The sequence below is a fragment of the Cervus elaphus genome, chromosome 3, assembly GCF_910594005.1.
Source record: "Cervus elaphus chromosome 3, mCerEla1.1, whole genome shotgun sequence".
Classification (NCBI taxonomy): domain Eukaryota; kingdom Metazoa; phylum Chordata; class Mammalia; order Artiodactyla; family Cervidae; genus Cervus; species Cervus elaphus.
In genome coordinates this window covers 35,762,878-35,789,860 of record NC_057817.1, presented here as the reverse complement: position 1 = coordinate 35,789,860, position 26,983 = coordinate 35,762,878, and the positions used below count along the sequence as shown (strand labels likewise).

Below are 26,983 nucleotides of genomic sequence, written 5' to 3'. Positions count from 1 at the left end.
GTCCGTATTGTTTGAGTGGGGGATCAAGCCTTTCTTGAAGTCATATTATTGTTTAGTTAAACTAAATCTACATTATTTTCTAAACATTTATAGTAAGGAGAAAATTATTTTTTGTTCAGGGAACAAATATCTTTTTTTTTTTTTTTCAGAAAATGTGAGAAGCCATAAAGATCAACTTATTATAATTTAAGCTGATACTAGTTTTCTGTTTTATTTATTTAAATTTTACAATGGTATCTATTTAACGTATTTTTTCTCTTTTTTTTTCCATTTATTTTTATTAGTTGGAGGCTAATTACTTTACAATATTGTGTAACACCATTTTTGGAGTACATCAGAAGCCCAAGTATTCCATAGTGATAAAAAGCAAGGGTTTGGAACCATTGTTTTTGTTATTGGCAACATAGAATATTCTTACCGGTGTGTAGGTTGCCTGCTGTGCTGACTTTGATTGAGTTTTGACTGCAGCAAATTAAATATATTCCTTTAAATAACTGCAAATTATGTATACCAGTATGTACATAATTATATACATATTATGTACACAATGTATATTATGTATATGTATACTTTATGTATACATTATATGTATGTATACATTATATGTATATTATATGTATACATTATATGTATGTATACATTAAGTAGTTGCACATATAAATTATGCGTGTAATTGACACATTGTATATAGGAGATTTTGGAGCAGAAGACTTCATGAATAGTAGTGTTAGCTTCAGTTTGGCATCTTCTTGAGGAAAGTGCCTCCTTTCATATTTCCTGGTCAGGATAGTATGTGTAATGCCACATTTTCTCCTCTAAATTAAATATCTTGCTCAGACTTCCTACTTACTGAGGTGAACAGAGAGTACAAAACTGGTAATTTTTAGAGCATCCTTCTTATCTCTAAAATTTAAAGCAGTCCCAAGGCTTATTGAGTCCTGGAAATAAACCCTTGAGTCTGCATTCACCTGTCCTTCCCCTCTCCTATTGCTGCTTTGGTGATGGTCTTTGGCACAATGATGCCATCTAAAAGCGTGTAGGTTTGCAACCTCAGGAACTTGCTGGTGAAATCTGAAACTGGCCCTGTACAAGGAGGGAAGGAACAGACCAAAGCATGAAGCAGACTGCTCCAGATTGGTAGGCTTAGCAAGCAAAGGAACTTATGTGTGAGGCTTATCTCGAGTGGTCGCAAGACAGTAGATCTCTGCATCCACACACCAGAATCAGAGGTTTATACAGAGGTCTTCAATGGGTTCAGTCATATAGTCCATCCTGATGGTCTCAAAAACACGTTTCTCTCTTAAGACTGTGTTCTTGGAAATGGTTTCCATTAGGGGAACAGTGTGGGCTTCCCCAGTGGCTCAACAGTAAAGAGTCTGTCTGCAGTGCAGGAGCCGAAGAAGATGCAGGTTCAATCCCTGGACTGCGAAGACCCTTTGGAGGAAGAAATGGCAACACACTCGGTATTCCTGCCTGGAAACTCCCATGGACAGAGGAGCCTGATGGGTTACAGTCTGTGGGGTCGCAGAGTTGGACACGACTGAAGCGACTTAGCCTACAAGCACAGGGAGACTGTGGGCAGCGTATACCCCAAGTCCAGGAACGGGGGCGAGGAAACTCTCACTGCCCGGGTTCTGTTCCTGGGGCAGCCAGCAGTCGTGTCCTCTTGATGACCTCCACCAACAGACTGCTGGAGTCCTCCCCCGGCTGCTGTGTTCCTAATGAAAGTGGGTGGCTGCTCTACTGGTTGCTCTTCCCTCGAGGCCAGCTCGGTCTCTTTACTTGAATTCCAAGGCCATGACCCTTGATGCTTTGACCTTTACCAGCATCCATGGACTCAAACCCACGTGAGGTTCTGCCACCTTGGAGACCAGAATCTTTGTATCCTCTCTGAATCTAGAAGCCCTCTACTCAACCTTGCTTCAACAACTTCCCAGGAGTACCCCCATCTCTTAACTGGAAGCACTAATGCTTCTCCTTCTCCTCTTAGTTTAGCTTAGTCCTTCTCCTCTGAGGTTGTTTAGTTTATTTCTTTGTTCAAGGTCTCCTGCTGAAAACTGCTTCTAAAGAAAAGGGACCCAGAACTTAGCATACAAGTCTGGCTGTGAGGTAAAGAGCAAATGTTCCTTTCTGTTCTTTTGCTGATGAGAACACAGCAGTAAAAAACCCAAGAAACAAAGTAGTTTCTCCCTAATTCTCTTACACCTATCTACTTCCATCTTCCACAATACATGTGAGCTCATCATATGTTTTAAAATTAGCTTTTAGGTCATTATCCTTGTTAGAATCTTATGATTCTTAGTGGTTCTAAACCTACTGTATCTCCAGGAAAGATTCTGAGATTCTAGGCTATTTCGGTACTTTAAAACAACATTTGTGACAATTAATCACTGTACCCTCCAACCCTCTCTTCTAACGCATAGACTTGTGTACCTCTTTAATGCTGCCGATCATTTTAAGATTTGTTTTCCAATTACCTTGACCATATCAGAGGTGATGGCCCATACAGTCCAAGACACATTTTATTAGTAACATAAACATACAGTAAGATTTACAAATATACATATGATTAAAAGTCATTTATCACCTTGTCAGTGATGTATCCCTCTTAGTGATGTCTTATTTCAGTTGACTGTTTTCACTCGGGTATCTCCTGAATCTCCTCTAAAGAAGAGTGTTAAAAAATTCTGAATTCTTTTACCTATATGAAAGGTGGCATATAACTTACTGTCCAAACCGCTACGCTTCAGAAAGGAAGGGGACACTCTTAATAATTATGCCAGGACAAGAGTCACAAGCCACTGCTGTCCCAGGGAAACCAGATGTGTGGTCACACCACAGGGTGGAGATAGGTCACTTTCATGTGACGTCCTTAGGTAACTCTCTGAGGTTCCTGGTTTGATTAAATTGATGGGGAGTCAACTGATGACAGTCCGTGTATACATATTTCTAGCATTAGGATGGTCACTCAATGAGTTAACCTTGAAATAGGTTATGGGAAATTTTTTTTTTGAATATGATTTGACTCAACATTTGGGTCACTCTGGTTCTGCCCTTAATATATTGAAGCTCTTTTATTGTGTGTTTCAAGTGAATTGCAAGTCATATTAGCCTGCCATTTTGTTATAATGGCTGTAATGACTGAAATTAGTGCCAGGCAATGAGTTCAGCAATGACAGCATAAATGATCCTGTCACATCTCTCGTTTTACTAACTCTTTATTATTTCAGTCGCCATGTACAGTTAACCCACTGTATTTTATTTGCAAAGCACTCTTGAGTCTTTGACTTTTAAAGTATATCCATTAGTGACATTTTTGACATATGCATATGTTAAGAAAGAAATTCACATTTTAATTTCAAAGAACTCTAATTTCTGGCCTTAGCAGTTCTTCAACATGTCAACTGCTGAATTAAATAAATAGATCAAGGCTGAAAGACTTGCAGCAAAGAGAACACTGAGTCCATCAGTCTAAAATAAGATCACATTTTCATTAATTGCTCAGATGATGGCTGACTTTGAACATCTTCCTGACCTGCTCACTGCTGTACCTCTAGCCCCTTGATCCGCAGCTGGCATGTAAGAAACACACATTCAATATTTGTTCAAAGAATGAATGATATTCTTTGCAGTTTGCTTTAAGATATTAGTGGCATGGATTTTTCACTCTCAAGCACTCTCTGTTTAATATCTATTTATAATATTCCTGACAAGGTGTTGTGTGGAGACTTGCAATTCCCTGGATTTCTATAATTATTGATTCAATTATCACAAGTTGTGTAAGGCTGTAATTTGCAGCATCAGTATTCTTTGCTTCAGTAGAACATTTTCTTCTGAAACATTCTTCTCTCAGTTATAATTCACTTTGCCTCTGACTTTCAGATTTGTCCTTTGCTTCTCTTGTACAGGCCAAGAAACCAGGTGAGGCAACCAAATCGCCCATATTTGCTCCATTTAAAGTTTTAGCTGGGGTAATGTTTCTGTTGGCCTGGTTTCCAAATGAAATCTAAAGTGCTCTTTTAGTAAAAGAAAGGGGTGAGGGAAAATTGGTTAAATCTTAAAAGATGATTTCTTCCTATGCTCAGAAACCTATGTGAGAGCTACTGTCTGTCCCTAGAGAGATATTTTCCAGATGGAAATATATATATATTTTCCCATAGCTTTGACATATCATCAAAAAGAAATATTTTCTCTCATGAAAAATTTTACTATAAGATTTCAGACCTACCCTATTTTAATTGTAGTTCCTATATGTGCATCATCTCTTTTCTCATTATTTGGATAAACTTTCTCTTAGGAGAAACCAGGATGGCCTATGTTTATTTTTTCTTAATCTTGTTTGTTTTTTTAAATCTTCCTCACCTTTCAGGATACTAGTGCTCTCAGTTCTCTTTATCATAAATCATAATATTTATCTGGCCTATTTGTGATACCAGTAATTTTTACTTTAGTATTCATCTTAATACATTTTCCTCCTTGAAGTATTTGCATTTTAACATTTTCTCTTTTTTTATTGAAGTGTGGTTCATGTAGAGTATTATATGTTATAGGTATAAAATGTAGTGTTTCACAGTGTTTAAAGGTTATGCTCCACTTATAGATGTTATAAAATATTGGGCATATTCCTTGTGTTGTACAGTATATCCTGTAGCTTATTTTATACATAATAGTTTGTACCTCTTAATCCCTGTATTGCCCCTCCCCTTTCCTTCTCCTCACTGGTAACTACTAGTTGGTTCCCTCTATCTGTGGGTCTGCTTTTTTCATTGTTATTATGTTTACTAGATTGTTTTATTTTTTAGGCTCTACATATAACTGATATCATACAGTATTTATCTTTTGGTCTGACTTTTATTTAGCGTAATACCCTCCAAGTTCATCCATGTTATTGCAAATAGCAAAATTTCATTCTCCATTATGGCCTTATTCCTTATGTATGTGTGTGTGTGTGTGTATTCATATGTTGATGGACACTTACGTTGTTTCCATATCTTAACAATTGCAAATAATGTTACTGTGAACATTGGGATTCATGTATGTTTTTGAGGTAGTGTTTTTTGGCTCATTTGGTTATATACCCCGGAGTGGAGTTGCTGAGTCAAATGGTAGCGCTATGTTTAGTTTTTTGAGAAACCTCCATACTGTTTTCCATAGTGGCTGTGCCAGTGTACATTCCCATCTGTAGTGTAAAGGGGTTCCCTTTTCTCCACATCCCTGCCAACATTTGTTATTTGTGTTCTTTTTAATAATAGCCATTGTGATAGATGTGAGATGATAGCGCATTTTAGTTTTGACTTGCATTTCCCTGATGATAAGTGATACTGAGCATTTTTTCATGTGTCTGTTGGCTATCAGCATGTCTTCTTTGGAAAAATATCTATTCAGGTCTTCTGCCTGTTTTTCAATCAGGTTATTTATTTATTTATTTGATGTCCACTTGTTTGACCTATTTATATATTTTGGATATTAACTCATTGTCAGTCATATCATTTGCAAATGTTTTCTCCCAAGTTGTCATTTTGTTTTGTTGATGGTTACCTTTGGCTCAGTCAGTTAAGATTCCACCTGTGTTGCAGGAGATCTGGATTCGATCCCTGGGTCTGGAAGATCCCCTGAAGAAGGAAACAGCAACCCATTCCAGTATTCTTGCCTGGGGAATCCCAGGGACAGAGGAGCCTAACAGGCTATGGGGTCACAAGAGTTGGACACGACATAGTGACTGCACCACTTCCACCTTTTCTCTGTGCAAAAGCTTTTAACTTTAATTAGGTCCCGTTTTTTATTTTTGCTTTTATTTCCTTCAGTTTAAGAGACAGATCCAAAATTGCTACAATTTTAGTGAGACAGTATTCTGCTTGTGCTTTCCTTTAGGAGTTTTGTGGTTTCCAGCTCTACATATTGATCTTTAATCCATTTTGAGTTTATTTTTGTGTATGGTGTTAGGGAGTGTTCTGATTTCATTCTTTTATGTGTCGCTGTCCAGTTTTCCAAGCACCGCTTATTGAAGAGACTGTCTTTTTTCCGTTGTGTGTTCTGGCCTCCTTTGCCATAGGTTAATGACCATTCTCTCCATTTTTAGTAATTATCTTTGTAAACAGATATTAGGCATGATTAGAAATCATGTTTTGCTGGGAACCACACTGACTCCATAACACATGTGCATGCTGCCAGACCCCACACACTTGTGCACCAGCCTGTATGTGGAATGGATATTTTAGCTACGAGTAAGGCTAGTAAGCCTTCTGACTCTCATGATAGAGACTTCATTTTTACTGTTCACATTTTCATGTGCTTTAATATAAGTGAAATTTACCTATCATTTGACCAGTACTGGGAATGGGCCTGTGGGAGCAAAAGGGAATTAAGAATTTATGCAACATGTTTACCATTTGCCTTACTTAAGTAGTTTCAGTAAATGAACCAAAAACATATTTCTGAAATAAAAAATATAAGGTAAGTGTTCTAATTAATCTTATTTTCATGCCAGCATAATGAGCGCTCTCTGTACACTAGATTTTCATGCTAGTATTTGCTCTAGAATGATGAGGTGGAGATTGTCTTGGACTTCATCATCTATTTACAAAAGAGCAATAAGGACCTTAGGTAGTAGTTTCTCTGTAAGACAAGTGCTAGGGTCTAAGACTTCAGAATATTAGTGAGATAAAAGAAATTAACTAAAACAAAGCAATGCTGTATGTATTTTGAGTTGCAAGGTACACTGATGTCCAATAATAATTATATTGCAGGTCAGTTGCTCCGGTTAAAAATGTTTCGTGAGGATCATGGGTCATGGATGACAATGTTCTTCAGCACAATTCTCTTTCTCTTCATCTTTTCTCACGTATACAACACGATTCTTCTGATGGATGGGACAATGGGGTAGGTTACCTTTCCCCTTCTCCTGTGGTGAGTGTTATATTTGAAACTCGTAAGAAGTCAGTAACTTTTTAGTTTGTGGTAGCCTGAATCTTCATTATCAATTTTATATCTTAAAATATATTTATGAATTTTTCTTATATAAGACATGTAGAGTCTTTTCTCCAAGAAGCTTATAACATTTTATAATACTTACATTGTGTTCCTTATTCTTTAGGTCTTCTCTTGGGGTGGTTTGAGAGCAGGCAGTAACCTTACTATAGAGACAGAATATGAGAATCAGGAAATCTTGACTTGTTTATAGTCACACAGTCAGTAGAACTGTGCTGAAATGAAGGTCTCCACGTTTACAGTTTCACTGCTCTACAATGCATGGCTAAAAAAAGGTTTTTTTTTATACTGGTGGAAGGTTTTTTTTTTTTTCAACTCTCTGGCAGTTGCAACAGAGAGACCTTTGTTATAAATGGGCCATTTTAAAAGTGGGCCACCGTGTATTAAGTCCAGGGTTGTAATCTATACTTATCAAATCACTAATCAAATCACCATGGCATGAAGATGTGCTAACAAGTAGATTGTAGATTTTTTTAAACTTCTCCAGTTATTGGTTTGCTCTTTTTAAGTTTTAAGGGCACAATACAAGGAGAATGGCTTAATTTACAGTGTTAAGAATTCGATTAGTGACAATAAGTAACCACCTTAGATATTTGTTGTGCACTGAAACAGTTCCTAAGGAAAGTTTTGATCTATTCTCCCCAATAGATTGGAAAGCCAGCTAATACCCTTTTCTTCTAAATGTAGTAAAAACACGTCTGTCGACCAGCTCTATGGTGCAATTGTTTTGATGTTATGTATAGATTTTAGCCACCACTGTTCAATGCTGAGAGGGATGGCTCAATTAAAACTTTATTAGTTTTTCCCCGCACCATTAAAGGAGATGAATAGTCAAGGAAAAGCAGGTATTTCACAAGATTTATACTTCAGTCCGTACTCACAAGCGGTAAATTCAAGAATGTGATTGTTTAATAGATCAAACATTCAGGCTTTAGGAAGCTATTAAAACCCATCATCTGTTAGTTATTTCTTGGGCTTCAAATGATACCATTCATACTGGGTCTATTTTTAAATAGTGGAATTGCAGATTCTAACCCATGGCTAGTCAGAATAAGCCTCAGCCTTAGAACAGTACCTGTGTAATGAAACGGGTAATGGTGTTCTTGGAATTACCTAACCCAGTTGAAAGTCTCTGAATGGATGCATGTATATGTATGGCTGAGTCCCTTCACTGTTCTGAAACTATCACAGTGCTGTTAGTTAATTGGCTATACCCCACTACAAAATAAGTTTTTAAAGAAAAGTCTCAGGAGAATTGTACATTCTTACCCCTGGGACCAGAAGTGGAGGGGATCTATGTAAAACTTACTTTTTCTAAGCTGTTGCTGGAAATAAAATTTTAAATACTGTTTGTATATAAAATATATCCTTTGCTTAGAAGTTGACTTTTCATTTGATTCTGCTCTCTTTTTTAAAATGGAACTAAATGAGGTCTGTGATAAACAGAAGTGCTTATTCTGAAGAAAGAAGCAGATTTAAAAGTAATAAATGCAGCAATGCAGATTCCCTGGCACATTGTAAAGCACTCACAGATAATAATAAAGCTAATTTTAGTGAGAATTAGCAAGAATCGACCACTCAGTAACAGACCTGAATTGTTTCAGACCTCACAGGACCCCTCTAAAATAGGTATTTTTATTATCTCCATTTTACAGATCAAGAAACTGAGGACCAGAGAGGTTTCATCACTCAAGCAATAATAGAGAAGGTGTTGAGCCATTAACTAGTGAATTCTAGTAATACAGCCTGCCCGAAGTTTAGCACACATTTGAGGGATGGTTGATCCTGTTGTTCCAACACGATATGGAAACTTTCTTTGTATTTTTGTCATTCAAACTGAATTTGAAAATTGAAAGAAGTAGTAGGTATGTGCAGGAAGAGAATAGTTTAGAATTTTTATGTGTATCTTAAGTAAAATGGAAGGTGATTGTCTTTTATTCTCAGACTAAATATAGTATTTCATATTCTTCTGTAATTCTTGAACTCTTCACCAATAGGCTGCATCTTTGTTGAAGAGGATCTTTTCTTGAGAGGACATTTTTAATGGTACCACTGAAAAAGAAATCCAACCAAAGGAAAAATGGTTTAGTTCTGCAGATTAAAGAATTAAATCTCCATTTATACAAGATGTATTATTAATTATTTTGACATATGTCATTTGAACTAGTGAGCACTTTAATGTAGGACTGCAAACCTTGAGGAAAATCAGTTCTCAGAGCAGGTGGATACCACTGTGCCTTTGAGGTAGATGTTCCATGTTATCGGAGGCATTGCTTCTCCTGTTTAAGGCAGGGAGTGATGGAGCCAGAGGGTACAGAAAGGATAGCAGGCTCACAGATATCATGATTGACAGATTTTCTATCAGAGGATTGGTAGTGGTAAAGAGGAATTCAGGATTCTTTACCCTGTATCTGATTTGCATTGAAGATTCTTATGTGTACTGGTCTGTAGATCTTTCTAGGAATATTGGTCTAGAACTGTTCCAAAGAGGACTTCAAGGATTTTCTATGATGGCTAAGCTTTTGTTGATGTAGTTTAGATCTCCTTTCTAGAACAGAATCTGTTAGGCCTACAAAGAGTGAATTTAGGATTTAAGACAGGAAAAAAAGATGTTGCCCTAGAATGATTTGCTTTTTTCCTCCACCCCGCACCCCAATTTTAGAATTGATTGTAAATCTAGGCTGAACCAGAGTCCCTTGATCCCTTATTACCAGGAACAAAATCCCTAGATTTATTTGATCAGAACCTCAATAGTTTTAGCCACAGCTTACTTGATAGTCAAGTTGCCTGCTCCTAGAGTTCTCTTTGCAATGAATTTCTTGAGGTATGTACTCACTCATGGCTTCAGCTGCCTGTGGGGAGCTAAGCTGAGAGGCAATGAGATGAAGGGGGTAAGAGGAGAATTAGAGATGGGCTTAAGGGACCCAGGTTCAGACAACCCCTGTTCCTCTCATCTTTGATTCTGCTTCCACCGCTCCATGTCTCCTGCCACCGAAGTGCTGCTGTCGTAACCTCTAAGTCACCAAGATGAAACTAAATTTATCTTCCATTAATGTGTGAGGTTGCAGGTGAGGGTTCTGCTGCAGAGAAGGCTCTCAGCCTGGGCAGAGTTTTACATCTAGACATTTTATAAGCAACTTCCTTTTGACAGGGTGGCCGACTAGCTAACCTGAAGCCTCTCCTCCTAAAAGACATTTAGAGACGCTTAAAAATTCAGAACAGCCTTAGACCTTTCCCCCTCTCGTTTCATATTATTTGTTTATTTTTCTCTTTTATATGTGATTAACACTGACTGATTGAAATATAGTTGGCGGGTAATATTATGTCTGTTTCAGATGCACTGCCTAAGTGATTTGGCATTTGCGTACATTATGAAATGATCACCGTGATAAGTCTCGTAACATCTGTCCCCATACAGAGTTATTACAGTATTGTTGACCATGTTCCTTATGCTTTATATTACATACTTGTGGCTTATTTATTTTATAGCTGGGAGCTTGTACCTCTTAGTCTCCTTCATCTATTTCACCCCATCACCTCCCTCCCTTCTGACAAACACCTGTTGTTTCTCTGTATCTGTGACTGTCTTCATTTTATTTTCTTGTGCCTTTGTTTTGTTTTTCAGATTGCACATAAAAGTGAGATCATACAGTGTTTGTCTTTCTCTGACTTATTTCCATTAGTGCAATACTCTCTAGATCCATCCATTCTGTTGTAGTGGCAAAGTTCCATTTATTTTATTAAGATTAACATTCCATTGTATATGTAATACCACATCTTCTTTATCCATTCATATATGGATGGATATTTAGGTTCTTTCCATATATTGGCTATTATAAATAATGTTGGGCAGTGAACATAGGGGTGCATATATCTTTTCAAATTAGTGTTTTTATTTTTGGGATATAGATACCAAGAAGTAAAAATGCTAGATCATATGGTAGTTCTATTTTTATTTTTTTTGAGGACTCTCCATACTGTTTTCCATTGTGGCACCAATGTACATTCCCACCAAAATATACAAGGGTTCCCTTTTCTTCACTTCCTCATCAACACTTGTTATTTATCGTCTTTTTGATGATAGCCATTCTGACAGTTGTGAGATGATATCTCACTGTGGTTTTTATTTGTGTTTCTCTGATGGTTAGTGATGATGAGCATCTTTTCAAGTGCCTATTGGTCATCTGTGTGTCTTTGGAGACCAAATGTGTATTCTGGTCCTTTGCCCATTGTTAAATCTTATTTTTTAATGTTGAGTTATGTGAGTTCTTTGTATATTTTGAATATTGACCCTTTATCAAATATATTGTTTGCACATATCTTCTCCTATTCAGTAGGTGGCCTTTTCATTTTATTGATAGTTTCCTTCCCTGTACAAAAGTTTTATAGTTTGATGTAGTCCCATTTGTTTATTTTCACTTTTGTTTCCCTTGCATGAGGAGACAGATCCAAAAAAAATATTGCTAAGACTTATAGAAAAGAACATACTGCCTATGTTTTCTCCTGGGAGTTTTATGGTCTCAGGTCTTACACTTAAGTCTTTAATCCATTTTGAGTTTTTGTGTATGGTTTGGGAAAGTAGTCCAGTTTTATTTTTTTGCTTGTAGCTGTCCAGGGTTCCCCACATCCTGATAGACTCCTTATAAATGCATAGTTGTGCTTACCCAAAGATCAAGAAAAACCCTGAGGCCAATAATGAAGAAGGATCTGAACACCAAGACAGTGAGTCTGTGAAGTGACACTGAGGCAGTGACTTAAGGACCTGAGTTTTAACTTTCACGTTGGGATTAGAAACAAGGAACTTGGGTCCTATAAGTGAGAAGCTGAACTGGAAGCCTCCACATTAGATGGTCCTGCAAGCTGCCTCTGAGAAAAAGGTGGGCTGGGAACACATGGCCGCTGGCATAGGGAGCATCTTGGAAGTTTGATTTAGAGCCTTGGGTGGAACACAGAAAATCTGCCAAGAACTCATAGCCACAGGGGTGACTTATGGTTTTCACATACATTTTCTTTTGGATTTAGAACACCCGCCAAATCTCCCTGGCTGCTCTTTTCTCCCAATTTGAAGTTTCTGCTTCTCTCTGGAGCACCTCCCCACCCCCAAATAACTTCCAGAATGCTTCTGTTGGCTTATACAGAGCAATTTAGTTCCCTCTCTCTTCTCAAATTGTGTCCACTTTGATTTACTGGGGCTTTTCGTTTCATAACCAAAATCATACTGCTACACGTTCCAATCAAGAGAACCAGTACTCTAAGATGAATGCTGTCGTTCTCAGAAATGAAGGGGCTGCGGACATGGCATTTTGCCGTGCTTTAAAAATAGCAGTTATCCTTTCTCCTTTCATTGAACTGTGTATTTAATTAACTTTCTCTTGGGAGAGAAACACGAAGATGCTCAAAGATAAATGGGGGCAAAGCAATCAACCAAGTTAAAATTAAGGTTATGTAGTAATCACATTCCATAGTATGCTGCCTTGTTTACATATAAGACTGAAGCCTCACGGCAGTGAGGCATAGATGGGAGAGAAACAGGAAACCCTTTTCTCCTATAGTTATAGGACTTGATTAAAAATGATTCCAAATGAATCTCTCTCCAGTTTTTTAAATTATGTGTGTTCATTAGGTGTGTCAAAGCCAATCTATTAGAAATTCTCTGTGGGCAGAAATGAAGGGCTCTGCTCTGGGTCCAGACTGAGGGTCTCACTAATAGAAACCGAGTGAGTCACATAGGGCTGGGAAGGGTTTTCGGTGTTTGGACACTTCAAACCCCTTTAATGTTGTCTTTCTGAAGAGCTTCTTATGCATGGAATTTTTTTAGAATTGGAAGTATTAAGCCCTAATTTAGGGAATGCTTACCTGGTCTTTTCAGACCCCTCAAAGGCTAACACACGTGGTGGTGTTCATTTGCTCAGTCCTACTCTTTGTGACCCCTTGGACTGCAGCATGCCAGGCTTCCCTGTCCTTCACTATCTCCCAGAGTTTGCTCAGACTCATGTCCATTGAGCAGGTGATGCCATCCAACCATCTCATCATCTGTCGCCCCTTTCTCCTCTTGCCCTCAATCTTTTCCAGCATCAGGGTCTTTTCAAATGAGTCAGTTCTGTGCATCAGATGGCCAAAGTATTGGAGCTTCAGCTTCAGCATCAGTGCTTCCAATGAATATTCAGGACTGATTTCCTTTAGGATTGATTAGTTTGATGTCCTTGCAGTCCAAGGGAATCTTAAGAGTCTTCTCCAGCAACACAGTTTAAAAGCATCAATTCTTTGGCGCTCAGCCTTCTTTATGATCCATCTCTCACATCTGTACATGACTACTGGAAAAACTGTAGCTTTGACTATATGAACCTTTGTCTATAAAGTGATGTCTCTGCTTTTAATACGCTGTCTAGGTTTGCCATAGGTTTTCTTCCACATGTGTAATGTGTGAAAAATAAACTGGTGGGAAAGCAAAGCATTTGCACCAAGATTGAGGCTTATATTTTTTGGGGCTTCAAAATATCACTGCAGATGGTGACTGCAGCCATGAAATTGAAAGACGCTTGCTCCTTGGAGGAAAAGCTATGGCCAACCTAGACAGAATATTAAAAAGCAGAGGCATTACTTTGCCAGCAAAGGTCAGTCTAGTCAAAGCTATGGTTTTTCCAGTAGTCATGTATGGTTGTGAGAGTTGGACTATAAAGAAAGCTGAGCACCAAAGAATTGATGCTTTTGAATTGTAGTGTTGGAGAAGACTCTTGAGAGTCCCTTAGACTGCAAGGAGATCCAACCAGTCCATCCTAAAGGAAATAAGTCCTGAACATTCATTGGAATGATCATTCATTGATGATCCAATGAATATTCATTGATGTTGAAGCTGAAACTCGAATACTTTGGCCACTTGATGCGAAGAACTGACTCATTTGAAAAACCCTGATGCTGGGAAAGAATGAAGGCGGGAGGAGAAGGGGACGACAGAGAATGAGATGTTGGATGGCATCACTGACTCTATGGACATGAGTTTGAGTAAGCTCTGGTAATTGGTGATGGACTGGGAGGCCTGGCATGCTGCAGTACATGGTGTTGCCAAGAGTCGGACACAACTGAGTGACTGAACTGAGTTGAACTAAGGCTTATATATAAAAAGATTCCGAAAAGGACCACTTGATGGCAGCAAAGGGCACGTTTTCATCGCTCACTGCCAGTTTTCAGTGTATCACAGGCAGGTTTACTCCTTTGAAAAGAAGTCTCCTCCCTCTTCTGAATTTTTGAAACTTGGTGTTGAAATATTTGCCCTCTCAGTGGTTAATGGCCATTTTAAGAAATCCACATAGTGAGCTCTCTAACAAGTACCTGTTTTGTGATGTGTTTGGCCCCTTTTATGTTCTAAAGCAGGTTTAAATATAGTGTATATAAACATCTCTATGCACACATACACTTCTATGTTTATGAACTTATTCCAGTGTTACAAGGATAAATATTGTGTTTAGCACTGAAGAAATGAGACACTTGATTCACTGATTAAAAAATTCCTCCATGAACTAGAATAAGTGTCTGAAGAGTACATAGTCTTTAGGGCAGGATATGAAGAAGCTGATGTTTTCTAGTGTTAATCACAAAGAAATGTTTTATTTTTCCTGATAGAGAGCCTTTTCCAGGGGAGTTTTACAAATATTAATTAATACGTTAATATGTGTGAGTATTGCAATGACAGAATTTGATAAATAAGACACAGTAATTCAGGCAATTTTGAAAATGGAGGTAAGAACTAGGTGGTGGGTGTGATGACAGTGGAAGAGACTCTCTCTCTTCTGTTTTCTTTCTTTACATTTCAATAAGAAATTGTCTGGAGCATTCACTGAATGAGCACGGTGAGCATTGTCCATGAGGGTTTGTGGTAAGGACAGTTGGTTGAGGGGAGTCGACAGGAGGGAATATTTGAAATGGACACTGTTTTAAAATCTAAGATGCATGGCTTGTATGTATAGAGTGGGCAGCAGAAGCAAGCAAGGATGAATCAGAGAAACAAGTGAGAGACTGGCCTAGACTTGTCTGTAGGTTGCATGAAGTCATTCAAGATCTAATAATGCTTTGTAAAGTCCACATGTGCAGCTGCCCAAGGCCTTTGCCTGTCACCCTCTTATCCTTTCTTTTTTTTTTTTAAACAATGACCATACTCTGGTTCATCAGGGTGTGCATACATTGCATCAGAAAAGACTCAGCTTCTGTTGCCAGGGATGTAGGTTGCAGCCCAATATAAAAAACCGGGGTGAAATTTTTTACTCCAGGCAGTACTTTTTTCTTTACTAAATTCACTATTTTTTTTTTTTTTTTTGATAAATTCACTATTTTTAAAACCTTCACTAAAGCTTTAGTTTCCTTGATCAGACTTTTTTCTAGTCACCAGTAGTCTAGAAGTAGGAGCCCTGTTACATGTTTTTATTGTTAAGAACTGTGGTTTTCATTTGCTTTTCAAATACAAAGTTGGGAGACCTACTGGTAGCTGCATGCTATGGAAGGAGTATTTTTGTGAGTTTGTTTATCTGTTTTGAAAGATGATTAATTTATTTTGATAAAATGACAAGAAAAAATTTAAATAGTCTTTAATAATGTTAAACAATACAGTTTTCCTATAACCTAAACTGACAAAACTATTAAGTGCAAAGCTGTCCATTTCAACTGTAGTAAATGAAAAAGGGCCCTGAGACTCCTTTCAGTGGTATGTAATAAAACATTGAATTTAGGGATGGGTAAAGGATGGAGGCCTGGTGTAAGGTTCAGGAGCTGGGGCGGGGAGAAAGCCTAGCTGTACGAGGCTTTTAAGGAAGCCTGGAAGTGCTTGAATCAATAGCTGAAAAGCCTGATTGGCTGCTAATATAAGGCTGAATGCAAATTCTGCTGGAGTGGTGCTTTAGATAATTTGTTGGCTTCACTCTTAATTAGGCTAAACATTGACTTGCTTGTACATTTAATTCACAATAATAGCACAATTAATTACTAAGGCTGGGAGGGAGGCACAGAGCTGGTTGCCTGGAATGGACTGGTGAGAAGAAAAGCTGCAAATGAAGACTGAGTCTGGTCAAGGGGGCTGACCTAGGGAGGGAGGCTGGTGAGAGAGACAGAAAGGGAGAAAGGGAGGGAGATTGAGAGAGAGAGACAGACAGACTTACTTAGCCAGAGGCAGTGTAGTAACAAGACTCAAGTGGCTGCTTTTAATACCATTGGTTGCACATTACTTAGTTTTGATAGTATTAATATAAAGGTAAAATAGTGCAGTGTGTCTAAATTGTCACAGGTTTACCTCTAGTGTTGGTTAAATTGATAAAATTTTAAAACGTTAATGAAAACCACACTCAATTTTGCATCCTTATTTAGCTCAGTTCAGTCACTCAGTCGTGTCCGACTCTTTGAGACCCCATGGAAACATGCCAGGCTTCTTTGTCCATCACCAACTCCCAGAGCTTATTCAAACTCATGTCCATTGAGTTGATGATGCCATCTAGCCATCTCATCCTCTGTCGTCCCATTCTCCTCCTTCCTTCAATCTTTCCCAGCATGAGGGACTTTTCTAGTGAGTCAGTTCTTCGCATCAGGTGGCCAAAGTTATGGAGGTGAAGCTTCAGCATCAGTCCTTCCAATGAATATTCAGGACTGATTTCCTTTAGGATTGACTGGTTTGATCTCCTTATTATTCTGTTGCATCCTTATTACTCTATGGGAATGCATTATCATCTGTCTAGAATTGACACTGATTTGACACACAGGTGTTCTGTGATCATTGTTCATAGTTGCTTATTTCAACTCTCTTGTTAGTTTATCAGCTGGTTATTCTTGTTGCTTTTGTTGTTCAGTCATTCAGTCATGTCTGACTCTTCGTGACCCCATGGACTGTAGCACGCCAGGCCTCCTCGCCCCTCACCATATCCTGGATTTTGCCCCAGTTCATGTCCATTGCATCAGTGATGCCATTCAGCCATCTCATCCTCAGCTTGTTACTGGGGAAGAATTCTGACCCAGGAATCAGATATCTGGATTGTACCCCATCTTAGCTACTTACTGGCAAAAGTAACTCAAAAAAGTTAGTTTCCTTTTTTTTTCTTTTTTTTTTTTTTAATAAATAGGTTGTTGTGAGAGGGTTTTTATTATATTACTGTTATCACCTTCCTCATTATTATTATTAATCTGGGGGAAACGCATGCTTCTAAATTGGAGTAACAAGCTAAATTAAACATAAGGTTGCCAGAAATCTTGGTTGCCGTTAGTTTTGCTTGGTATGGAAGGCAATGTGGTGTAGTAGAAAGAGCATGGACTTCTGTCCTGACGCCCTTTAACTGTGTCACCTTAGGTAAACCTTACTTACTGAGCCTGAGTTCCTCAACATAAAATGGGGATATGTGTACCTAGCTTTGTGTTGCTGTGACAATCGGAGATAACAAAACAATTGATGTGGTGTCTGCTATCCGATGAGCTCCTGATAAATGCAAGCTGCTGTTAGAATAATTGAAAATGTAACACTTTAGTTTCTCAAATCTTTAGCTCTCATTAAATATCAGTTGTTTTAATAACAGCAAGTACTTTGGTTAATATAATGAAGTGATATACTTTATGGCAATGATCTTATTACATTATCATCAATCATAATAATTACTATCAATTTCATAAAAAATACCCAAATCAATGTTTGGCACCTGTAGGTTTTCAATAAATATTAGTTTCCTATGTCATAAAACATCATACATAATCATAAACTTACTTTATTTAGAAGTGAAATCAATGCATGTAATACATAGCACCTGGCTCAAATGCTTTTGGAACACATCTTTATGAATGCAATAAGCTATTCTTTTCTTTGTTTCTCATCAGTGATGCTCAAAGACCAGTCCTGATTTAAGCAACATATTAAATGAATGTTCTTACCCAATTAAAAAGATACTGTATTGCATCATTTATAATAAAAGATCAATAAAATGAAAAAATTTGAAGAAAGTAAAGGGGTATTAGATTTTAACTTATATTTTGTAGCCTAATATTTTAATTATCTCTCCTTAAAAATACATATTTTAAAAAATTAGGAGGATGGTTCCTAGATATGTTGAGAAGTGTAAAATATGTCAACATCATGTGCAGTTAATAGGAAAAAATATATATTGCATATGAAATGATTGTATTCTTCTAGCAAAAAAATTAATAGATTTGTTTGATTCATCTCTTCATATACTATTTTTAATGTATATTATGTTATTGTAATATATTTGAAAATATACATTATATATAATAGATATTATTCAATACACTTATATACATGTGTATATATATAAATGCTAATTATTAAATAATCAAATCTATTTATTAGTTAAGCCATTTACTTTTATTAGAAAATTTGATGTGCAAACTTTTAAAGTTAAGCACCTAAAATAATTCACTGATGATAAAGTTATGAGTAACTACCCAGGGAGGAGAAATTGTAGCAGTATGTATGTAATGAACCTTACAACTATCCAGGGAGAAGAAATTGCAGCGGTATGTATAAAATGAGCCTTACAAAGTCATCTTAATTGAATATGTGGATGTACATAAAACAGGAATAATTAAGATTTTGTAGGTGTTAAGTGAGCAACAGATGTGATATTTATGTGGGGATTATGTCAAGTTAATGCACATACAAGGTTCAGAAGAAAGGAGAAAGCTAAGTCAGCATCTTAATTTAAGTGTCTGGAGAAGATGGTGTTGATTATCATTTCACTACACTACCTACAGGTGAGTCAGCTTAGGGTAAATTTATGAAAATTCAATAACCTAAACTAGTGAAGAAGCTAAATTTGCGCACCTATTTGGTGAATTGCTTCCAGGAAATTTGCTTATTACTTAGACCCTCAAGCTGTGGGACAGTTCTTAATTAAAATTCACAATAGCCATTTTTCTTTATGTTTCTTAGGAACAGGGTCTTAGACAAAACCAGACTATTGACATTGTTAATTTTCCTGAACTTGGCCTCATTGATTTAAAAATACACTTTTTGAGTACTTCCTTATAGTCCATGAGGTAGTAAAGAGTTCGACACGACTAAGCAACTATCACTCACTCACTCACTTTGAGTAACCAATCACCAGTTATAGAGATTGATCTCCCTGGGATCAAAGAAGTTTCTAGAGCTGGTTCAGGAAGCAGGTTATAGGCACATTTAATCATGGCCAGACAATGGGTGATGATGTATTACAAAGATAAGGTAAGAATCTTGGACTAGGAGAGCCAAGTCAAGGTCAGTAACAAGAGATTACCTGTCGTGGTTGTAGACTAAATGTGTAGATTGCTTAAGAATCAGCAACAATTTTTTTAAAAAATCTGCAACAAGATAGAGCTGACATCAGGAGTTTTGGGGAATCCAATGATCACTGTGGACCCTCATCCCCAGAGTCTCAAATTTTGTGTATAATATGAGAAAGTTTATGGACTTCATTTTGAAAACCATTGAAGTATGTGTCTCAGAATTAGGAGACTAGATAGGAAACTCCAAGGAAAAGATCTTAAAGCTAAGATGTATCAGTCAGGGTAGATTAGTGTCTGTATTAGTAACAAATAAATTCTACTTAGTTACAAATATATCGCATTTATCCTTCCTATGTGAAGTGCCTTTAATAGACTTCTCCACCTTCTAATGCAGCATCTTTCTTCCTGTGAAGGGAATAGATATAAAATGATTAAAAAGTCATTATCTTGTAATTTGACATAAAAGGCATAGATGAATTTCTCATCAAAATCTAATACTCATTTGTATATGGTGATAATATTAGATGGTCAGTCAGGTTGTTAATGATTGATTGGAAGAGAAATCTATTTGATAGCAGGAAGGAATGGTACCAAGGTTCATTAGACTGGTGGTAGCATGCTCTTGGTTCAGTTCTTCTTACAACTAGTATGCATTCCAATTTGGTGACTACATCCATTCTGAATGATACTTCTCTTGCTATGTCTGTTCTAAACACTTTGAATCCCTGGTTAATAGAAATAAATGAGGTAAGTTAGTAAATTCAGGAGAAAAGACACAGGTCAGTGAGATCTTAGGAAGATATTGATAAAATATATAATAGATCAGAGGTATCATGGATTTTTTTTACATTTTAGGTGTACAAAATTGAGATGAGTCAAAAACACAGCTTTAATTCGATTAGTTGGTAGAGAGGAGCCAACTGAGGCTGAACTTAAGCACTCCTGGTTTCCCTGGCAACAGGGCCCCCTTCCCAAGCAAGTAATATTTTAGTGTGAGTGAAGTAATAACTGGAAGTAGAAAAATATGTGTTCACGTCAATGCCTACTTCTGGGAAGGTTAGGGGAGGAGTTTGCTGAAGGCAAAGGATGAGGTCATGAGAGCGGAAGAATTTAAATTAAAAAATAAAAAAAAAGAATTAAATTAATCTTGAGCTTGAAAGCTTCTGGACATAGGACTGCACATAGCAATGCTTCTTCCCTGACTTTGGTTGAAGCCAGGGTAGATAGTAAATCACATGGTTGCATATGTAATATATTATCTCTTCCATCATAGCCCAGAGAAAGTACTGGGCTGAGAAATGGTGACCTGTGTAAATTGGCTTGGATTGGAGCCATCTGCTGTATGGATTTCTCTGCCTGCTTTCATATGTACTTACCCAGGAAGTTCTCATTTGCCCAGATGGATCAAGAGGCAGTCAAAACAGATTTGCCCATGTATTTCTGTGATTAGTTTACTTTGTTTTTAATGTTTCCATAAAGTGCTATTTTTCTTGCCAAATGTATCTTTTCAAATTCTGCTCAATGGTCTGAACCTTTTTTACTTTTGTTAAATACCAGTTGGAGTTTGTAGCCCTGCTTGGAGAACTGAGAGCCTGGGAAGAGTCCACAATGGGAACCTCACTGAATTCTATTTTTCCTTCTCTCTTCCAGAGGAAAGTCTTGACCTTGATGTGTACATTGAGTATTCCTGGTTGGAACTTATTTTCAGCCAAGTTCTTGGGCTTCCCTTGTGGCTCAACTGGTAAAGAATCCATTGCAATGTGGGAGACCTGGATTTGACCCCTGGGTTGGGAAGATCCCCTGGAGAAGGGAAAGGCTGTCCACTTCAGCATTCTGGCCTGGAGAATTCCATGGACTCTATAGTCCTTGGAGTCACAAAGAGTTGGACACTACTGAGTGACTTTCACTCTCTGTTATAATAAGGACCATGAGATTATTTGAAGATTAAAGATCTCATTGCTGTTTTCCAGGAATAAACGGATATCAGGTTAAAATGTAGTAAGAATGAGTTCATAGGCAAAAAATGAAGTGATAGGGATCCATATTCACAGTGAAGCCTCAGAAAGGGCCTTAGTGATTGGCAAAAAAAAGGCCATGGTTAAGGGTTGATAGACAAATTTGATTCCATTTTCTGCACCCATGGCTGTAGTTTAAGGAAGTTAAAATCAGTTCCATTTTGCTTCGGGCAGTATTATGAAGCCCCATTTTTTTTCTTTTTTGTTTTAAAAATTTTTTTATGTGAACCATTTTTAAAGTTTTTATTAAATTTGTTACAATATTGCTTCTGTTTTTTGTCTTGTTTTTTTGGCCACAAGGCATGTGGGACCTTAGCTCCCCAATCAGTTATTGGACCTTCACCCCCTGCACTGGAAGGTGAAGTTTTAACCATTCGCTGGACTGCCAGGGAACTCCCGAAGCCCCATTTTCTCCTCCCAGATCCCAATAATAGTAAATAAGTGTCCATGTCGTATAAGAATATGATTGTAGCTATGTGTGCAATCAGCAGTCTCTGACATGGTCCCAGTGACCCTCCTCCTCGTATTCAAGCCCTTGTGTTCTTCTCTCCTTAAGTGTAGTTTGAATCTAGCGGCTCACTTCTAATGAATTGAGTATGTAAAAATGATGGGTTGTTAATTCCAAGATTAGACTTCTGTATTCCCTCCCCTACCCTTCCTGCCCCTCCCCCATCTCCTCTTTTCCATCCAGTCCTTACTCTGGGGAACAAACTGCCCCATTGAGAGTTGTCTTATGGAGAAGCCCAGCCGGCAAGGAGCTCTGCCAAGAGCAGGCAGCAAGGACCTGAGGCCTGCCCATAACTACATGAGTCAGCTTGCAAAACAGATCCTCCCCATATCAAGCCTGGAGAAGATTATAGGCTCAGCTAATATGGTGATTATTACCTGGGAGAGACCCTCAGCCAGAAGACCCAGGTAAACTGTGCTCAGATCCCTGAGCCACTGAAACTGGGAGATAATAATTATTTGCTATTTTTAAATTGCCACATTTTGGAATAATTTGCTTTCCTCAGTAGATAATAAATACACTGTTTAAAACAGAGGGTTATATGTGATGAAAACATTCAGAAAGAACGCTATATACACCCATGAATGCATGCTCAGTCGTTCAGTCATGTCCAACTCTGAGATCCCATGGAGTGTAGCCTACCAGGTTCCTCTGTCCATGGAATTTACCAGTCAAGAGTACTGGAATGGGTTGCTATTTCCTTCTCTGGGGGATCTTCCCAGCCCAGGAATCAAACCCACATCTCTTGCACCTCCTGTATTGGCAGGTGGATTTTTTAACCACACACACATCCAGAAGGGCCACAAAATCACTGTGAATGTATGGTAGCTATGAGTTTTTTTCTATGCTTTCCTCCATTTTACCTTTCTCTGCACTAATTTTATTTTCAGCTATGTTTTTCTGACTATCTTCTTCCAAGGTGATGGTAGGGAGATTTTAGAACAGTCCCAAAGAGATTAGCAAATAATTAATGGATAATATCAGGCACAGTATGAACTGTGTGAAAAGGTAAAAAGATAGGACACTGAAAGATGAACTCCCCAGGTCGGTAGGTGCCCAACATGCTACTGGAGATCAGTGGAGAAATAACTCCAGAAAGAATGAAGAGACAGAACCAAAGCAAAAACAACACCCAGTTGTGGATGTGACTTGTGATGGAAGTAAAGTCCGATGCTATAAAGAACAATATTGCATAGGCACCTATGCAATAGGAATCTTAGGTCCATGAATCAAGGCAAATTGGAAGTGGTCAAACAGGAGATGGCAAGAGTAAGCATCAACATTTTAGGAATCAGTGAACTAAAATGGACTGGAATGGGTGAATTTAACTCAGATGACCATTGTATCTACTACTATGGACAGGAACCCCTTAGAAGAAATGGAGTAGCCATCACTGTCAACAAAGAGAGTCTGAAATGCAGTACTTGGGTGCAATCTCAAAAAATGACAGAATGATCTCTGTTCATTTCCAAGGCCAACCATTCAATACTATAGTAATCCAAGTCTATTCCCTGACCAGTAATGCTGAAGAAGCTGAAGTTGAACAGTTCTATGAAGACCTACAGGGCCTTCTAAAACTAACACCCAAAAAAGATGTCCTTTTCATTATAGGGGACTGGAATTCACAAATAGGAAGTCAAGAGATACCTGGAGTAACAGGCAAGTTTGGCCTTGGAGTACAGAATGAAGCAGGTCAAAGGCTAACAGTTTTGCCAAGAGAATGCACTGGTTGTAGCAAACACCCTCTTCCAACAACACAAGAGAAGACTCTACACATGGACATCACCAGATGGTCAGGACCGAAATCAGATTAATTATATTCTTTGCAGCCAAAGATGGAGAAGCTCTATACAGTCAGCAAAAATAAGACCAGGAGCTGACTGTGGCTCAGATCATGAACACCTTATTGCCAAATTCAGACTTAAATTGAAGAAAGTAAGTAAAACCACTAGACCATTCAGGTATGACCTAAATCAAATATACGGTGGAAGTGAGAAATAGATTTAAGGGATTAGTTCTTTTTTTTTTTTTTTAAGGGATTAGTTCTTATAGAAAGAGTGCCTGAAGAACTATGGATGGAGGTTTGTGACATTGTACAGGAGGCAGTGATCAAGACTATCCCCAAGAAAAAGAAATGCAAAAGTGCAAAATGGTTGTCTGAGGAGGCCTCACAAATAGCCAAGAAAAGAAGCTAAAGGGAAAGGAGAAAAGGAAAGATATACCTATTTGAATGCAAAGTTCCAAAGAATAGCAAGGAGAGATAAGAAAGCTTTCCTCAGTGATCAAAGCAAAGAAATGGAAAAAATAGAATGGGAGAGACTAGAGATCTCTTCAAGAAAATTAGAGATACCAAGGGAACATTTCATGTAAAGACAGGCACAATTAAGGACAGGAATGGTATGGACCTAACAGAAGAAGGAGATATTAAGAAGAGGTGGCAAGAATACAGAGAACTATACAAAAGAAGATCTTCATGACCCAGTTAACCACAATAGTGTGATCACTCACCTAAAGCCAGACATCCTGAATGCGAAGTCAAGTGGGTCTTAGGAAGCATCACTGCGAACACAGCTAGTAGAGGTGATGGAATTTCAGGTTAGCTATTTCAGATCCTAAAAGATGATGCTGTAAAAGTGCTGCACTCAATATGCCAGAAAATCTGGAAAACTCAGCAGTGGCCACAGGACTGGAAGAGGTCAGTTTTATTCCAATCCAAAGAAAGGCAATGCCAAAGGATGCTTAAACTACTGCACAATTGCACTCATCTCACACGCTAGCAAAGTAATGCTCAAGATTCTCCAAGCCAGGCTTCAGCAGTACATGAATTGTGAACTTCCAGATGTTCAAGGTTGTTTTAGAAAAGGCAGAGGAACAAGAGATCAAATTGCCAAGATCCATTGGATATTGAAAAAGTGAGAGAGTTCCAGAAAAACATCTACTTCTGCTTTATTGACTACGCCAAAGCCTTTGACTCTGTGGATCACAACAAACTATGGAAAATTCTTCAAGAGATGGGAATACCAGACCACCTGACCTCCCTTCTGAGAAATCTGTATGCAGGTCAAGAAGCAACAGTGAGAACTGGACATGGAACAACAGACTGGTTCCAAAGCAGGAAAGGAGTCCGTCAAGGCTTATTGTCACCCTGCTTATTTAATTTATATGCAGAGTACATCAGGCAAAATGCCAGGCTGGATGAAGCACAAGCTGGAATCAAGATTGCTGGGAGAAATACCATTAACTTCAGATATGCAGATGACACCACTCTTATGGCAGAAAGCGAAGAACTAAAGAGCCTCTTGATGAAAGTGAAAGAGGAAAATGAAGAAGTTGTCTTAAAAGTCAACATTCAGAAAACTAAGATCATGACATCTGGTCCCATCACTTCATGGCAAGTAGATGGGGAAACAATTGAAACAGTGAGAGAATTTATTTTTGGGAGCTGCAAAATCACTGCAGATGGTGACTGCAGCCATGAAATTAAAAGATGCTTGCTTCTTGGAAGAAAAGCTATGACCAACCTAGAAAGCATATTAAAAAGCAGAGACATTACCTTGCCAACAAACATTCATCTAGTCAAAGCTGTGGTTTTTCCTGTAGTCATGTACGGACATGAGATTTGGACCAGAAAAGAAGCTGAGCACCGAAGAATTGATGCTTTTGACCTGTGATGTTGGAGAAGACTTTGAGAGTCCCTTGAACTGTAAAGAGATCCAACCAGTGCATCCTAAAGGAAATCAGTTCTGAATATTCATTGGAAGGACTGATGCTGAAGGTTCACCTCCAATACTTTGGCCACCTGTGCAAAGAACGACTCATTGGAAAAGACCCTGATGCTGGGAAAATTTGAAGGCAGGAGGAGAAGGGGACGACAGAGGATGAGATGGTTGGTTGGCATCACCGTCTTGATGGCAATAAGTTTGAGTAAGCTCCGGGAGTTGGTGATGGACAGGGAGGCTTAGCATGCAGCAGTCCATGGGTTCGCAGAGAGCCATAAATAACTGAGTGACTGAGCTGAACTGATCAGGTACAGAGACTGTATAGTGTATCATATGTTGGATTTTAGAGGCACTATTCATCTTCTTATGGAAGTCAGAGATAATTTTTCTATGAATTGTCGTATAAAAGACCCTCAGTGATCTTCTTAGTAATTTTCTTACAGTAACTAGAATAATGAATTTTAGTGAGCTGATTCTTTCCCAGTGTCTCAGTATGGTCTTTATTTGCAGTCTTAAGGACTAACCTCATTGTAGGTGTGGCATCCAAGTGGAAGTCATTAGTTTCCAAGGAGAGCTTATTACCTATTGGGCTTTTTCAACAATATCAAGCATCATGGCAAAAGTTTTTGCCAAATTTTTTTTCTGCAAATGGATGGTTTCTTTTAGACATAAAGTTCTACTTGTGACCAAGGAAAAAGCAATTGTCAGGTAATATCTTAAAGTTTTCCAGTTATGTAATTCCATGATTTGTTGTTAGACAACCTATTTTTTAAGTGTTTGTTTCTAAAAAGGTGTATATTTGGCTTGAAAACCTGATGAAGGAAGGTTAATTCAAGGCAACTTCTCATTCTGTTCTGACTATAGGGGTAGCTAAAACTCTGCAGGCAGGACTTTTCCATTTCTTTCTTTAGAGCAGTGTAAATTCTCTGAGTCATCAGATTTCAGGTGCCATATACCACTTTAATTTAGGAGTAATTGTGTAATGCTCTTTAAGTTAGGCATGAGAAAGTACCTGTATTTAAAACTATTTCCAGACTTGGCAGTTTTTACGGCAGCCTGCACTTGAGCAAATAAGTCTTAACTAAAATCACCTAACACTTCCTCGTGAGCATTGTGTGATGCACTGATAGATATGTATATCCTTTTAGCAGGAAATGAGTTTGAATTTTACTTCAGGAAGTAAGAATTATATTATAAGCAGAAATATAAAAAGATATGATAAAATACTTTCAGCTAGTAATGTCATAGCATCCCTAATCAGAGAAAGCACAACAGAGCCATGGGAACATCCTTTTACTTTGCAGAATGAAGCAGAAAATTCATGTAATGGTTTCAGGTAAAGATGGGAGCAGATACTCTTTGTGATAGATGTCTGTTAGTGGGCTGCAATTTATTATCATGCCTTTAAAAATTAAAGTTATACCCTGCCCTCATATAAAACCCCCATGAGGCTTCTGGCACTCACTTTGGAATTCTTCCAACCTGTCATCTAGCAACTTGCTGATTATTCT

At 38.0% G+C, this 26,983-nt stretch overlaps 1 protein-coding gene across 3 annotated transcripts in view; it reads left to right on the top strand.

Annotated features, from left to right (window-relative positions):
* Positions 1-26,983, top strand: part of TMEM117 (transmembrane protein 117) — a 569,518-nt gene that overhangs the window by 108,508 nt on the left and 434,027 nt on the right. For 2 of the 3 annotated variants that reach the window (XM_043886463.1, XM_043886454.1), the window contains one exon: positions 6,747-6,879. In XM_043886463.1, the coding sequence (XP_043742398.1) occupies positions 6,747-6,879 (133 nt within the window). Of the gene's footprint in view, positions 1-6,746; positions 6,907-26,983 lie in introns of those variants that run through there. The other variant, XM_043886473.1, reaches the window with a different exon arrangement.